Below are 15,456 nucleotides of genomic sequence, written 5' to 3' on the forward strand. Positions count from 1 at the left end.
ACATAAAACAAAATAGCAAAAAAAAAAGCAAACAAGCAGGCGGCCCCCTGTGGCCGATGGCATCTCTGAAACTGGTGGTGAGCAGGGAAGTCCTGCAAAAGAGAAGAAAGGTCAAACAAAACAAAACCACACAAAGACGGGGTGGGTAGGTGGAGAAGACGACTTGGCTCCAAGCCAACTTCAACTCCTCTCTCCTGTCTTCACGCACTGGAGCAGGCTGCTTATATAGCGAGGACCTAGCGAATCCTGGGCCCCGCCCCTTCCGGTCCGCCTCGGGACAAAACGCAATTAATAAATGACGGATCCCTCCACGTAGAGTGGAAGGGGACGTCACAGTTGTATTTCAACCACTTCCTCTCTGTTTTTTATATTTCAGGCTGTGTGTGTTTATCCTAGAAAGCAGAATAAGCGTAACATGTTTTATAGAGAAAAAAAAATCATCTTTATTCAGACTGTGTTTATATTCGGATGTTGGTTTAAAAAGCGATCTCGTTGATTGAAAATGTGTGCTTGTTTCTACAGATCCATCATGACAGATTTATACTACCTCAGCCAGGCAGACGGAGTTGGCGACTGGAGAACGAAGGAGGCTAAAGACCTGTCAGATCTGGTCCAGAACAGAATCACCTACCTACAGGTACCTACAGACACACCTGCTGCTCGGGCCAGCTGGCCCGGATTCTCCTCGGCGCAGATACGTTTAGACAAAGCTGCATTGTTAGCATTCATCCGACTCTCTGCCTCACATGGACGGGCACTCGTACGCGTTTTTCCGCTTCTTTTTGTCTCATTTGCACCATCTTTATCTGCCGCTGTCGGTTTCCACAAGTAGCAGGTAAAAAAGAATGAAAGCAGCCGGTTTCAGCTGTGGGATCTGACAAACGGGATTCTTGTTATTTGTCAGCGTTTTCGAGACACACACACACCCACACACACACGTTCGCATGCCAAAAGACAGATGGAATGACATATCTGCAGACATTGCACACACTGAAATGTCTATGCAGTTTAAAGACAAAACACTCCCATGCCCCAGTCAGCCACCTTGCTGCATGTTCATAAAAACACACACGCATACACACACACACACACTCCTACAGTATACATATATGATATTCAGGACTCATCCCCTGGCCCGAGCAGCCCCGTTCCTCTTCGCCGGCTCTGCCGCCGCAGGCTTTTCGAACGGGGCGGTGCGTTGCGGCAGCGGGTCCTGCAGCATTAATGAGCCGGTGTGTTTGATGAAGAGGACCCAGTCAGTCTGGCTGGGCGGAGACGGCACCACTAACAGCTGCTGTCACCGCTGCTGAGGGATCACACTGCTCTACCAGCTGCCATCACTAATTCATCACACACACACACACACACCCTCACGCTGCTACGCGCGGACGGGTTCACCCGCACCTACAAGCAACTGTTATTGAAGTTGAGCCATAAGATTGATGCTCGTGCTTAAATGCAAAGCGATAGCCTGTATACACACGTGTGTGTGTGTGTGTGTGTCTGGCTCTCTCATGCAGATCCATACATCTATATGTGCACAGAGACAGATAGGCTCCTCCTTCTTGTTCTGCTGTCGCTGCCACCTGCGTCAGCTTTCCTCTTCTTTCCTGCCATAACTAACTCCATCTGTCCACTCGCATCATCCAGCAGCCACGGCTCCTTCAGATGGAGCTCAGTTGGGTTTTATTTCTTTTTTTTCTTTTTTACTCTGATATTTATTACTGTCTTGTTTATTTTTTTCGTATCTTCATTGCCTCCCCGGTTGTTTTCCCAGCGATAATTCATCACAGACAAAATGCAGCCTGGTAACAATGAGTCAAATCCCAGCTTTGTTGTGCTTTCTCATCAGCGACACAGTTCTCGTGGCATCACGCCATCGTCGGAGCTTTGTCGTTGCTCGGTTCGAAGAATTCATGATTTACTTGATGACAACCAGTAAAGTATTGCGAGAACTGTTTGAAAAAAATCATTTATTTGGATTTGAAAAGAAAAGAAACCAGGTTATGTCTGTGGTTTCAGTGCTGTCTGGAAAACGTGGAATTTAATTTTGCTCTTTTGCAGGTTTGGAAAAGTAAGGAAAAGTTTATCAGAGGATGAAAAAAATATTAGGATTTCAGGACTTTAGCGTCTGTCCTTCCTTCTGTACTTCTTTCTTTTCTCCCTCTGTACATTTATTTATTCATGTATTCCTCATTTAGCCCTGATGTCCTTCTTCGTTTACTTTTTCCTTCCCTCCTTTCTGATATAGCTTTTCTTTCATCCTTGTGTCTTTTATAGCTGCCTCCTTTTGTTGCAGTTCTTCCTGGTGGATATCCTTTCTTTCTTCTTCACCTTATTCCTTCTCATCTTTGTTGTGTTCTTCCTTCCCTCCTTTATGACAGCCCCTCTTATCTTACCTGTGTCTTTTCTCATTTGGTTCTTAATTCCCTCTCTTTTGCCCTTCATCCTGTTTATTTCCCCAGTGTCCTATCATCCTTTTCATATGTTCTTCTCTCGCTCCTTGTGTCCTCCCTTGCTGTTTTAATGTCCCTACATCCTTGTCTTCATTGTTTTCTACCTGCCCTTCTTCCTCGTGTCTTCCTCTCAGTCCCTCTAGGCATTTTCCTTCATTCCACTATCGGCTGTAGAAGTCATTGCCACAAGCTTATGGTTAACTTTTATCATTTTTTTTTTATTTTGAGCTGTGAACGGAGGACTCCAAAAACTGTCAATTTTAGTCTGAAAAAGTCAAGAATTTGAACTTGGTGTAGACATTTGAAGTAAAAATGTGATTTGGCCATTGTAAATGCTGTTGAAATGTAAATAAATGTTACTCAAAAAAAGAGAAAAGGCATAAGGAAAGTGGATTACTGTGAAATGCAGCGGACATGTTTCCTTCCTTTTTTTCTCAGTATAAAAAAATGTGATCATAAAAATGTTCTTTAAACATTTAAAAAATAGCTAGAGGTTGTTATACCAAGGAACAGATACCATCAAAATAACAGGAAACGAGGTATTGTCTGTTTTTCGTCAAATTGAGGGCATTTGGGTAAAATGACTGTGGTATCTAATAACTTGCTTTTCACTCCCCAAACACCTTCTTTTTGTTAATTGTAACACCTTGTCTCCTCGGCTTTTATTAAAGCAGCTTTCCGTGGTGTCATGCGGCGCCCTGGGATCTTCCAACGCCAGACCTCTAATAAACATAATAGCATCAAAGCCCTTGACCAACCAGTTATTGTTACGTTTCTGCGCGTGGTACACAGTTCCACGTCCTATTCTGAAAACTGACCCGATTCTTTCTGCCTCTCTCATGTATTTGACAACCTGTGTACCTCAGCAGCTTTTTGCACAGCTTCCAAAATAAACCAGGTGGGTTCAGGAGAGGGTCACTGTGCGTAAACCAGAGCCAGAAACTGTAGCTTGTCCTAGCGTTAAACTTAAACAACCACACCACTCTCTAAACTTATAGAGCGTCTATTTAAAACAATGTGATTAAGTGTAAATTGCTCACAAAAACAGAAAAGTCGTTGCACTCGACCTGTTGGTTTTTTACCGTTTCTGATTAAACGGACAGTTTAAATGTTTTAAAACTATTGAATGTTTTTTTCTTCTTCTTCATTTACACTGCATGTACTGCAACCTTTATCTTAATTGTTAAGACTTTGATTGGTATCATTTTTGGCCATAGACGGTAATCTAAATTAGCCACTAAACGATCAATGGAATTAGGTTTTGTTAGACCAGCTTTGGCTCTGGGTGGTTTTTGAATAGCCCTGGAATATAGGGTATAATATAATAGCCTAGGGTATATTTACTTATAAACAATACAATTAGTTCACATTTTCTCTGTGTTTATTTTCTTTAAAAAAATTGTATACGCACACGCTGCACCGTAGATGCGCAACTACGTGAGCAGGCGGCTGGTGATTATTCTCGCAGTGTCTCAGTTCCGTATTAATGTGGTTATTAAAAAGCTTTTTTTTTTTTTTTTCTCCCCACAGTCAGAGATGTGCAAATGACTGGAGATGGGGGGAAAAAAAAGTTTCTCCTCAGAATCAAGTTGGACGTATTTTATCCAGACCGAATTAATAAGGTGCTCTTAAACATGTCTGTCATCATTTATAAAAATGGTGGCAATTTTTTCTTGTTAGAGATGATGGCAGGAGCAAATTAGTAAATCATAACAAGTGAAGTGTTTGGTTTTAGCTGCTGCTTCACTCTTTTCTGTCCAGTCCTTGGACTATATTTCTGGTTCAGTTCATATTTATGGTTATAACTTTGCTAGTTGGAAAGTAGGATGTGCCTTCACATACGGTACTTTTTTTCTAAAATGTAAATGTCTCATAATGATTATGATTGTGATCAGTTCACCTGTTTAATTATTGTTCTCATCCATGTGTAAATCCATCTTTTTGTCTATTCAATCTACCCAGTGACCACTGTAGAAATGTGCATATTTAACATTTTACTTTGTATTTTGAAATTCACTTTAAAAATGAGGAACTTTCTATTGAGCGTCAGACTAAAAGCACATCGACTTTCTGTTGCTGAAAAAAAATAAATAAATCAATTGGCCGTAAACTGTCAACAAAATAGGTTCAATATCATTAAGATTTTTTTATTTTTTTTTTTTGCGGGCCATTATTCAAAGTATTTGAATTATTTATTTATTTTTTATTTTTTAAATATTGCACATTAAAACTCTGGTGAAATCTGTCAGTGTTGCACTACTGGTGTTATTATTATTTTTTATTTCTAAAATAACACCAATAAGAACACAAAGCCTGATATGAATATATCAGGCCTTGATGAACATCAGCAGTGATGAACTGTTCTTTTATTACTCGAGGTCTTTTGAGCACAGAAAACGTCCCGCATTCACTTTAAGCATCTTGAAGTGAGTGGATAGGGGGGAGCACTGTGTTTAATTACCTGAGGTTATTATTCTGTCATATTCAGTTGGTTTCAGCCATCCATCGCTCCTAAAACCAACAATAACGCCGTGGTCTGCCCGAACCCGAAGCGCTCCGCTGCTGACCCTGGGTGTTAATATGTGAGAAGAATATTATTTAAAGAGGTACTTAACCTACAGCACGCTGCCCGTGCGCGCAGCTGGCGTCATTATCCTTGAGCCGTTCCAGCTCCGCCATTAGCAACCACCGGGTTCCAGTGACGGCGGCTTCGTCTCGGCACGACTCGTGCCATAAAATGACCTCACGCAGATACAGTGACATGCCTCTCTATAGAGAAAGGAAGCTTTGAGAAGGTCCTTTGTAATCAGACGCCACTGACTGTAGATTCTAGTGGGTTAGCTTACACCCGTGGGGCTGCTGGTGAACTGGGATTCTAGAAATAGAAGGAAATACCTGTGTGGGTTGCCGTGTCCCTGTTTGCGGCCGTTGTACTTTGAGTTATTGAGAAAGAGGAGCGTTAATCAGTTTTGGCCAGCTTCCTGTCCTCTTTTGCTAATTAGTTTCTTTTTAAATACCACTTTTTTGAAAACTTTAATCTTTCATTTTTTTTCTCTCTATTTTTTTCTTCTTACTCTTCTATTTCCCCTTTACTTCTCCTGCTAGCGTGTGATAGGCAGCGTTAGCCGGTGGGTGTTGGGCGGCCTGATTACTCTGAACTATCCACAGCTGCAGCAGCCTAATGAGGAAAACACTCCCATCAGCGAATAATTGCTGTTTAGGAAGCCGGTTGGCTTCCAGTCGCTCAGATCGGCTGCAAAGCGGATCACAACCCGCCCGGCAACTCGTCGGTGACATAGCGTGCAGCAATCTGTTGCGTTCCACTTGTTCTGTGCGTAAAATAGACAGTTTATTGTTCCTTCTCCCAGCCCCCTCTTATTCGGTATTCTAACCCTCAGACTGCATAATGTTGCAGCTAATTTTTGAGCTGATGAATTGAGAGAGAGAGCATCGAAAATGAGAAGGAGGAAGAAACAAAGGATATTAAAAGATAGGAAGCCGAGAGAGCAGAGAGGGACAGCTTAAGAATTAGCTTAAGAGAACGACAGTGAAGTAAACATAGAGCAAAAGCAGCACGGAAAAAGTGAATAAGAGAAAACAAAAGCAACAATGAAAAGATTAAAGGACAGAGCTGGCACTATTCTTTATCTTTTTTTATTTTTTCCTATTGTTAACAAATCACCGGAAAGGACTAGACCTGGAAATTAGTCGGTGCCTGTCAGTGGCATTCAGCCTATTTTGAAAGCAATCAGTAATTTTCCAAAACAGCTGCTAAAGAGCACTCTATCTTTTATTGAGCATCACCCAAACAAAAACCAAATATAGATTAAATGGCTCTATATTCTTCTGGAATGAATAACTCTGTAGTGAATATCTGGGTTCCTGCACAGATTTGAAGTCTGGAATTTGATTGAGGTATTCTCCAGACTGGGATTAACAAGGAACAGGGAAAAAAAACTGAGAGTGGGAAGAAATATGCGGATCTCCTCTTTTTTTCCCCCACCATCTCGATCTCTGAAACTCAATGTCCCATTTTTGGTTAAGAAAAATGCAGACCCCATTAATCTCTCTATCCGTCTTTTCATCCATTCACTAAATATCTTGCTGTTCATCAATCTGTCTGTCCATCCATCTATCCTTTCGTCTTTCTTTCTTTTAATTTTTCCCATCTTTCATCCCTCAAATCTTTTTATCTTGCATTCTGCATCTCCATTTTTTTGTCATTCAATTTTAGATCCCTTCCTTCCTTCATTTTTTCCCCTTCCGTTCCCCCAACCCTTCTTGCTCTGTTCCTTCATTTTTTCCTTTTGTGATTATGTTCATGCTTTATTCATGTCATCCTTTGATCTTTTTTCCTTCTCTGCATTCTTTCTTTTCTGCTTTTATCTTTCTTTTTTTTTTACTCCAATCCATCCATCCATTGGAGGTGAAATCTGACCGTTGTATAAATATCTGCTGTAAATTAATAGTGAACTTTTGTATTTGCTTGTTTTTTAGATCGTCAGCGATATCTGAGAATAATACAACAGTAGAAATTTGAAAGTAAAAAGGTGCAGGAAACCTGGTCAGACGGGATCTTCAACACACTCTGATGGAAAATTATCCCCGGAATCGCTTTTCTGTGGAAGAAAGACAACATTGACCAATTTGCATGTCCTTAAATAAAAGGGTCTTTTTGATTGCAACAAAGTGAAAAAGTTTTAGCCTCTTTCTCCTTTTTCAGTAAAGCAGAACGATTGAATAAAGAGACAGCTGGAGATAAGTGGAAGAGGTCATTTTAAAAGACAAACTAGGGGAAAATCATGAGCAGGCGACATAAAATTCAGAGTTCAGTACGAGACTGGCAATGAAGACGAATAAAACAATATGAGCCGTGTGTTATTACGTGTCAGAGATCAGTCTTCCAAGAAACTCAAGGTGAAAGTTGAGCTATAAAACAACCCCCGTTGAAACACTCTCTCCTTTTTCTCCCAGAATCCCCCAGATTGCAGTAAGGCGAGAAAGCTGGTGTGTAACATCAACAAGGGCTGCGGTTACGGCTGCCAGCTCCACCACGTCGTCTACTGCTTCATGATCGCGTACGGCACCCAGCGCACGCTCATCCTGGAGTCGCACAACTGGCGCTACGCCCCCGGCGGCTGGGAGACCGTCTTTCTGCCCGTCAGCAACACGTGCACTGACCGCTCCGGGGCTTCCACCGGACACTGGTCAGGTGGGTACATCCACAGCGACACAGTCACACTACGAGCTGCAGTTAGCGCTAGCGCAGAGCTAACTGCAGCTGCGAAGTGCTTGGGTTTTCACACAGTTCACAGATCCGTCACTTGAACATGTTTATTGAGAATGACAATATTTAGGTATCATTGAATTTGATTTATTGGTTTCAGACATTAGACAATATTTAAATTTAAGATGCAATGGATTAGCAAGTTTACTTTCTAAAGCACGAAAAAATGATATTCATAGGTTGATTGTTGTGTTACCATAGCTACAGTCTGATGCTACGAGTTTGGGCTTCAAATTCATCTCAGCAAAAAATACCCAATTATCCCCTTTTGCATTCCATCACCAAAATTTTGCTAAAAATTCCACCAAATATATATATTTAATGAAATGCTGTATTATTATCTAATCAAGCAGATTAGATGATAATCTGCTTGACTATTAGCAGATTATATATGGTGGCCCATATAACCTTGGGCCACCTCTGCTCTACCATTGGCCCTGCCAGCAGTAATTATAATAAGTTACCTAATTATCTTTTTTGGAATAACCTCATCTAAAAACGGAAAGTTCCTGACTTATTGTTCTCATGTAAAAGTAAAGTTTGATGAATGTTGCTGCACTGCAGGATGAGGTTGCTTTGTAATGGCTTTATTACAGAAGAACCCCATAATAAATGATTTGGGATATATTTCCTGCTAACGCAACCGCTGCCCTTCCGTCTTGTTTATGCTTGCAGTTTTCAACTGAGTCGATTAATCCTTTCCTTACATTCATATCCGTTTCAGCACAGGTTTAGCAGAAATAAATTCCACCAATCATATCAGGCTTATGAAGTTTTAATTCTTCGTGTTTTTCTCAGTTGCAGTCCCTGGACTGGAGCATGAATTCACTGATGGCTCTTATATTTTCACATTAAAAGCTGCTGCTGGGCAACGTAAACATATTTCTGCCAAAAATCCATTTTGACATCAATATTTAATGTCATCCTGAGTACTGAGACTGTGGTGTTTTTTTTTTTTAACTTGCAACTACTTTTTCACATATTTCTTCTCTAATAAATTATGAACATGCAGTGGGCGATATTTGTCTGATATGTACCTTTAAATTTGTCACATTTCCATTAAGAGTCCTTTTTAGCATTGGTCTAAGTAAATGTCCATTAACACGGGTTCTGAGCACATTATATTTTTAAACTGAGGTTTCCTTGTTACACTTCTCACAGCCTTGTGTTGTTGGCAGGACTTTTGTTTGGTGAAGGTTAAAAATGCATCAAAGTTTTTAATTTCCTTGTTCTCCACCATTAAAACACCTTGTCTTTTATTCGAATAAGTCTTTACTGTAAACAACAAAAATCCATTTAATAAACAGCACAAGAAGCATAAAGTTATATGCGTTAAATTAGGTTTTGTCATGTTGGGGGTTCTGCAATTTCATGGTTGATGTACAGTGCTCTTCACCATTATTAACACCCCATCTAAAGACGGGTTAAAAGTAAATTAGTATTTTACTGTAGGAGCGTTGTCCTACTCTTCTCTTCAGATTGGTGAAGACAACCACACATCCCATTCGAGGAGGGTGGACGTGTTTTGATCTTAAAGAGTCATGAAATGGCCAAAAGAAAATAGCTACTGTAAGCAGTTTTTGTAGCGAGCAAAAGCAAAACTGGACAAGGACTCAAGTCTTGTCTCGTCACGGCTCACAGTGAAGCAATGCAGTCGATGAATAAACTCTAAAGCTCAGAGTTGCAGCTGCAGAAAAGAGAGACATGTTGGGGTCATCAAGTTTGAGTCGTAACCATTCGACAGCTTCTAAATGCTAACTGGCGGTTTAAACGGGAAAATCGAACCTTTCTGTTCTCCAAGCACAAGCATGAATTACGTTCAACAACATTAACTCTTTTACTTATTTTGCGTAAATCAGTGATCGTGTTGCATATTGTGTACACCTGTAGCCAGGATGCTCACTCCACTTTTTTTTTTTTTTTTTTTTGCACCATTACTTAAAAAGCTTCTGAATTTATTTTCACCTTTTAAATTAGCTGCTAATCCCAGAAGTCTGCATCCCTCTGTCACTGACATGCTTGTAATTTCATTTTATTTTCTGCAAAGAAGGCGAGCTTTATGCTTTTATCTTTCCTATTTAATTGCTTTTTATTCATTTCGTTTTGGGTCTCACGAGAGCGTCTGACGCAAAAAAGTAGTTTACGCGCCAACAGAGGGGCTACAGGGAGGCGAGATGACAGAGAAACATGCCTCTGCTGCACAAGCTGTATATGGACTTGTGTGCATGCTGAGCAGTGAGGTTGCGTCCCGCTGAGTAAAAAGCAGAGATATCATTACTGTTTCAGTCGTGATGGTTGTTTGGTTGTCTGTTGCGGTTAGTGACTCAGACAGATGCCGGTGGTTTACTTGAAATCCTATTTATTATCATTCGCTCCCATTTTGAGAAAGTAGCAAATTTGAACTTTGAAGGGGAGGCGCAGCTTTGCATCAACTTTGTGCAAATGTCTCCCAGCCCGTATTGCACACTGGTGTCTTGTCGCTTTTATATTTGCAGCACATCTGTGGCTTTTATGCAACCGACGACCGTCACTTTCTCATTTTGCAAAAAAAAAAAAAAAAAAAAAAAAAACCTTAAACTAGTCGTAGGTAGTTTTTTTTTATTATTATGAAATCCATAACCTCTCCTGATTGCTAAAGGGTTGCAGCTCTGTCCAGCACTTACAGCACCTTCATGTGTTCGGTGTATATCGCTCAGATCTCTCTGTGCATGTTCCAGAGAAAAGCTGCAGCAGCAGTTAAAAGCTTTAAACTTTTACAGGCAGGAGTGGGCGTGCCAATAGAGTTCCCCAGGATAGAAATGGGTTTATAAGATTTTGTTTCTCTGTCTGTTCTGCTTCACTGCCCGTGTTGGCTGAGGAACAGTAAATGATGTTTGTGTGAGTGGGATTTTCCCACTTTATAAGCCATGACCAAAAAAAAAAAAAAAAAAACGTAATAAATTACTTGTAGTTCTGCACTCAGTTTCAATTCTCTTTATAATCCAGTGCTTCACAAAAGTTATTCATGTCATTTAATTGAGATTTTGTGACAAATAGTCACAAGATGCCACATTATAGTCATAGTTATGTGGAAGGAAAAGGTCACATGATTTCCAAATTGTTTTACAAATATAAGTGATCTAGCTGGTAAGTAAAGCTCAGCTTTGTGGGATTTAATGTCAGTATAAACACAGCTGTTCTGAAAGGGCCTCATTGGTTTCTTATATTGACTGCAAATGACTCAGAACATTATGAAAGGTTCAACGTGAAGCAGCAGTTTAACAACCCTGAACATACTGCCAGTTACAATGAAATCATCTAGATTAAAGTAAATCCATCCCTTCTGAATTAACTCAGACTATTTTCCAAATACGTTCTGGTAGAATTTTAGGTTTCAGTGTCTTTTTTTTATTTTTTTAGTTATGTGACATCTGGGGGCAGTTGGTGGCGCTTGGTTTATTTAGCACCGTCATGGTAAAGGGACTTGAATACAAATGCCTGCCACACTTTTCAGATTTATAATTGTGGAAAAAGGTTAAAAACTACACATCGTTTTTATTCGCCTCACAGTTCTGCTCTGTGTTGTGCTGGGTTATCACATAGAATCCGGATAAAATTCAAGTTTGTTTTTGTAACACAGTATTTTACAAGGTTTGCATTTTGTGTATTTATTTCAATACGCTGAAAAAAATTTAACACTAACTAACAGGGCCTGCTTATGATCTCAAGCATTTAGTGCGACCTTTTGCCTCAATTATTTTCTCTCTCATAGCTTCTCTGCGCTGATCTTTGAATTCTTTCAGCTCTATATTTTTTTTATCATATTGCTTCATTTGACTCGTGCTCTCCTGGGCTGCCTCTTCTTATCTCCTGCTCTCCCTTTGCCTTTTCTCTCATATTTTCTCGCCTTTCATATGTTCCTTTTTCCGCTTTTTAATGTATTTCTCTTCTTCCCATTTGTGTGTGTGTGTGTGTGTGTGTGTGTGTGTGTGTGTGTGTGTGTGTGTGTGTGTGTGTGTGTGTGTGTGTGTGTGTGTGTGTGTGTGTGTGTGTGTGTGTGTGTGTGTGTGCGTACGTGGGGTGTGTATTAAAAGCTACATTTTAAGAACCCATACGTGGGCCATATGGCTGTTCACGCCCAACAAGCGATTCACGCTGATTGATCAGCGTTTGCATACATCGACACAGGCTCTTGACTCTCTTGAAGCTTTTTAATGTAAAAACCGTCATTATTGGTTTGTTTCTGTGACTCGTAAGTTCTAGATTTTATTCTATGCTGTATTGCTGAAACCAAAACACGACCTATTCGTTGTATTTATATAAAATGTGTCCTCAGTGTTGTTTTTTGTGTTGTTTATGCTTACATAGGGAGTGAACTTTTCTGGAGCCTAATGCCTCAAACCAGCAAAATTCCAATTTCCCCACAAATCATAACATGGATAGCCTGCTCTCTTTTAAGTGCTTCTCTTGGGATCTGAGACGCTTACAGACCAAAAGAAGATGCATGCTATGCGTGTCTGTGACATGGTATTTCTGTCAAGAAAACATATTGCTTTAGGGGAGGAGGAGAAGATAAAGACAAAGATAGCGATGGAGCTATTATTGGACCTGCTGATTTTCTTCTTGCAAATGCGAAATGGAGGAGGGGGGGGGAAACAAAACATTGCAAGAAATGCACATCCACACAAACATAACCCTCAACTCGGATTTGCTCCACCGCAGAGATTAAATGGATTGTGGCCTAAATAAAAATAAAAAAAAAAGTGGAGAATAATATAATTCCAAATGAAAACCTAACCGTAGGAAAAGGAAATATAGATTAGTGATGGGCTGGTCAAATAAACAAATGAGTTCGCTTCATTGTGCCGTCTTTAGAAAAGGTTGGTGCTGATCCTCAGCCATCCAGGATAATGGAGAGCTACATGTTATAAATAGAACTCCATATGTTTTTTTGACGTCTTCATCCTAAATCCAAAAAAACTTTTTCAGTTTTAAAAAATTAGTTGGGAGTGTCATACTTTAAAATTGTCAACTTGAACTGCCCTCCTTGGGTCACTAATGGGGCCGTTGAGGCCAGACGAGTCACTGGAGATGCCCTGCATTCATTTCAGTGTTTGGGTTGTCACTTGACCATCCAATCATTATCTCACAATGGACAAAGCAAGTTGTTTTGGCTGCATGGGTCAGTGTGTGAATTCCTGTAAGACGGCTTGGGGATGCGAGTCGAAGCTTTTGGGAATTGAAATCTGAAGGCCTGTTTGGGGATAGTTCTTGAGACGTATATAAACTGCTAAGTCTTGATCCAAGGACAGTTGGAAAATAATTGTGGTTTATGGAAAGCCTGAGCAGTGTATTATAGTATGAACATTTTAAGCGATGTTTAAAGCCCTGAAGTAAAAAAAATGTTCCGCCTCGACGTAAATTTATTTAATCTTAGTTTGATAGAGTAAAATTTCTGATTCCTACTTTGGCTAACTCCAGTTTTATTCATATGCTATAACACAGTTTAGATCGTTTGTGTAAAAGTAGTTTTAATTCAAGAAATAAATGCAATACACACCGACCTAAAAGAAGAAAAGTCCTTAAGGTTCCTTGAATCTAGCAGAAAATGCACAAGTCAGTGACTCAATGACCCAGGGATTTCCTTCGACGGAAAACTTTTACTAATTGAATTAATAAACTACACTTTTCTAACTAATATCACTTTCGAATGCATGCGACTGACTTAAAGTCGAATTGAGTCGACTATATTTCTGCATATTGACCGCGATGTGTCGATTTTGTTTTGTTAAATGCCTTGAGAGATTATTTGTTGTAAAGCAGCACTATATAAATTAAATGAATTAAATCCCAATGTATGCATTAAAGAATATGTCCCAAACATTTGCCTAAACACACATAAAAAAAAAGAAGCAAGTTTTCAGTTTTGATACATTTAATGACTACAAGGAAGAAGTATTTGACCCTCAGAACACATCGCCAGCCACAGCCGCTGAAAGGGAAGCCCGGTTGATTTTCTTTCACCGGCTCATTGATTCCCGCAACACTATTTGAAATATTGAGGCATTTTTTAAGGGGGGAAAGCACAACTTTCCCCATTCGACAGCTTTTGGAATGTTACTTTGTATTCATGCTGTGAAGAGGTTCTTCCTCCAGGCCTTTTTCATTTTGATAACTACACTTTTATATTCTTTAATCTTTTTAAAAGAAAAACAGGTTGAAGCTGCAGGGCAGTTTGCTCCCTTTCCCCACTTTCTTCCTCCATTTCACACCTATGCGTTACCTTTCCGTTCCCTCCGACAATAATGTCTCACCTGTAAACAAAGCATTTGCTTAAACCATGCACGGTGCTGGAGATAAATGGTCGTATATTATTGTGTATATTTTTTGTTTACAGACCGTGTGAACTTTGTGGTCCACTCTATTTTCAGCTATTGTGTTTATGTTGCTTGTTGACTCATAAGATTTAACACATAATGGGGAAAGTAACTCTTTTTTTTTTGCAGATAGATCTCACTTTTTGCAGCCATGTCACCGAATCCCTTCTGAAATTACTGTAAGCTGTAAGGAAAACTTGCTTTGAATTGTCAACTGTCCCAGGGGGTAAGAAACGTCCCCCTTGACGAATTGATATGCTCAATATTAATTCTTCCAATAAACAATTCCATTTCTTGCCTGGTTTTATTCGGGAGGGGATGAATTAAACTGTAAGATTACTATTATTTGGTGAAGGTGCCAAATAACCGGTAAGATGTCATGGCTGCTTAAAAAAAAGACAAAAAATGTTTTTGTTTAGACAAAAAGAAAAAAAAAAAGTCCATTAACCTGGTAAACATATTTTCAAGGTAATCGTTTAAATTGACCATAATTAGCAAATACAAAACTTTTATTATTATAAATGCCAGTAATGATTTTTCCTATAATTGTTCAAAAGGGTGTAAACATTTAACATTCTGTTGCTTTGAGGAAATACAATGTTTAATTTTTTTTTGAGACTCTTTCCTATTTTCAGTTAGAAAAACAAATCTTACCCAAATTAAGCTTCTTTAGAAGAAATACAGATTTTCTTAGAAGTTTTCAGCAACGAAGAGTTAAGTTAAAATATTCAACAACAATTACAAAAATCAACTTTACTCTTGTGGGTGATAGGTGGCGATGCTGATGAAGTGTCTTCCATTCCTTTTTCCTATTACCTTTTGTGGGAAACCATGAAAAAAATTAAGAAAATCAAATAGGCTAATGCTGGAATTTTGGTGTTCTAACAATAACGCGTTAATGCCCAGATCTAGTCCTGTTGCCTCATCTCTGCATAATGTCGCATCTATGAAGCGCAGATCAGAGCAACTGAAGGTTCCTTCTCCGGCTAAGTTCAGATTCGCGAATAGAAACCCAGCTTATCTTCAAAACCGTGACTGGCTGCCCACAAAGATAATTTGTCCAAGAAAGCGCACTCCTTTGTGAAAATAGTTCTGCATCGTGCGTGCTGCTGAGAGCAGAAGGCGAAACATAATGTTCCCTGACATGCAAAGGCTGAAACAAGAGATCTCAAAGATCATAAATTCTGTCTCAAATGTATTATGAATGGAGAAGCTTGGCACTTTGTGTCTTGATGGTGTCACTCTCGCTTCTCCAGTTTCATAGTCTCTTATGAAAGATTTATTAGGGCCAGTGCACATCTTATACTCCAAATACAATACAGGAACTTTTTTCTTTTAGTTCAGATCCATACGCATC

General features: G+C 39.6%; 1 protein-coding gene across 1 annotated transcript in view; it reads left to right on the forward strand.

The window, feature by feature from the left end:
* The window catches only part of fut8b (fucosyltransferase 8b (alpha (1,6) fucosyltransferase)), a 107,849-nt gene that overhangs the window by 78,437 nt on the left and 13,956 nt on the right, over window positions 1–15,456 (forward strand). The window contains exons 5-6 of the mRNA XM_008397469.3: window positions 523–637; window positions 7,431–7,668. Coding sequence (XP_008395691.1) covers window positions 523–637; window positions 7,431–7,668 — 353 coding nt within the window. The remainder of the gene's footprint in view (window positions 1–522; window positions 638–7,430; window positions 7,669–15,456) is intronic.

Source organism: Poecilia reticulata, chromosome 21, assembly GCF_904066995.2.
Source record: "Poecilia reticulata chromosome 21, P_reticulata-male-v2, whole genome shotgun sequence".
NCBI lineage: Eukaryota > Metazoa > Chordata > Actinopteri > Cyprinodontiformes > Poeciliidae > Poecilia > Poecilia reticulata.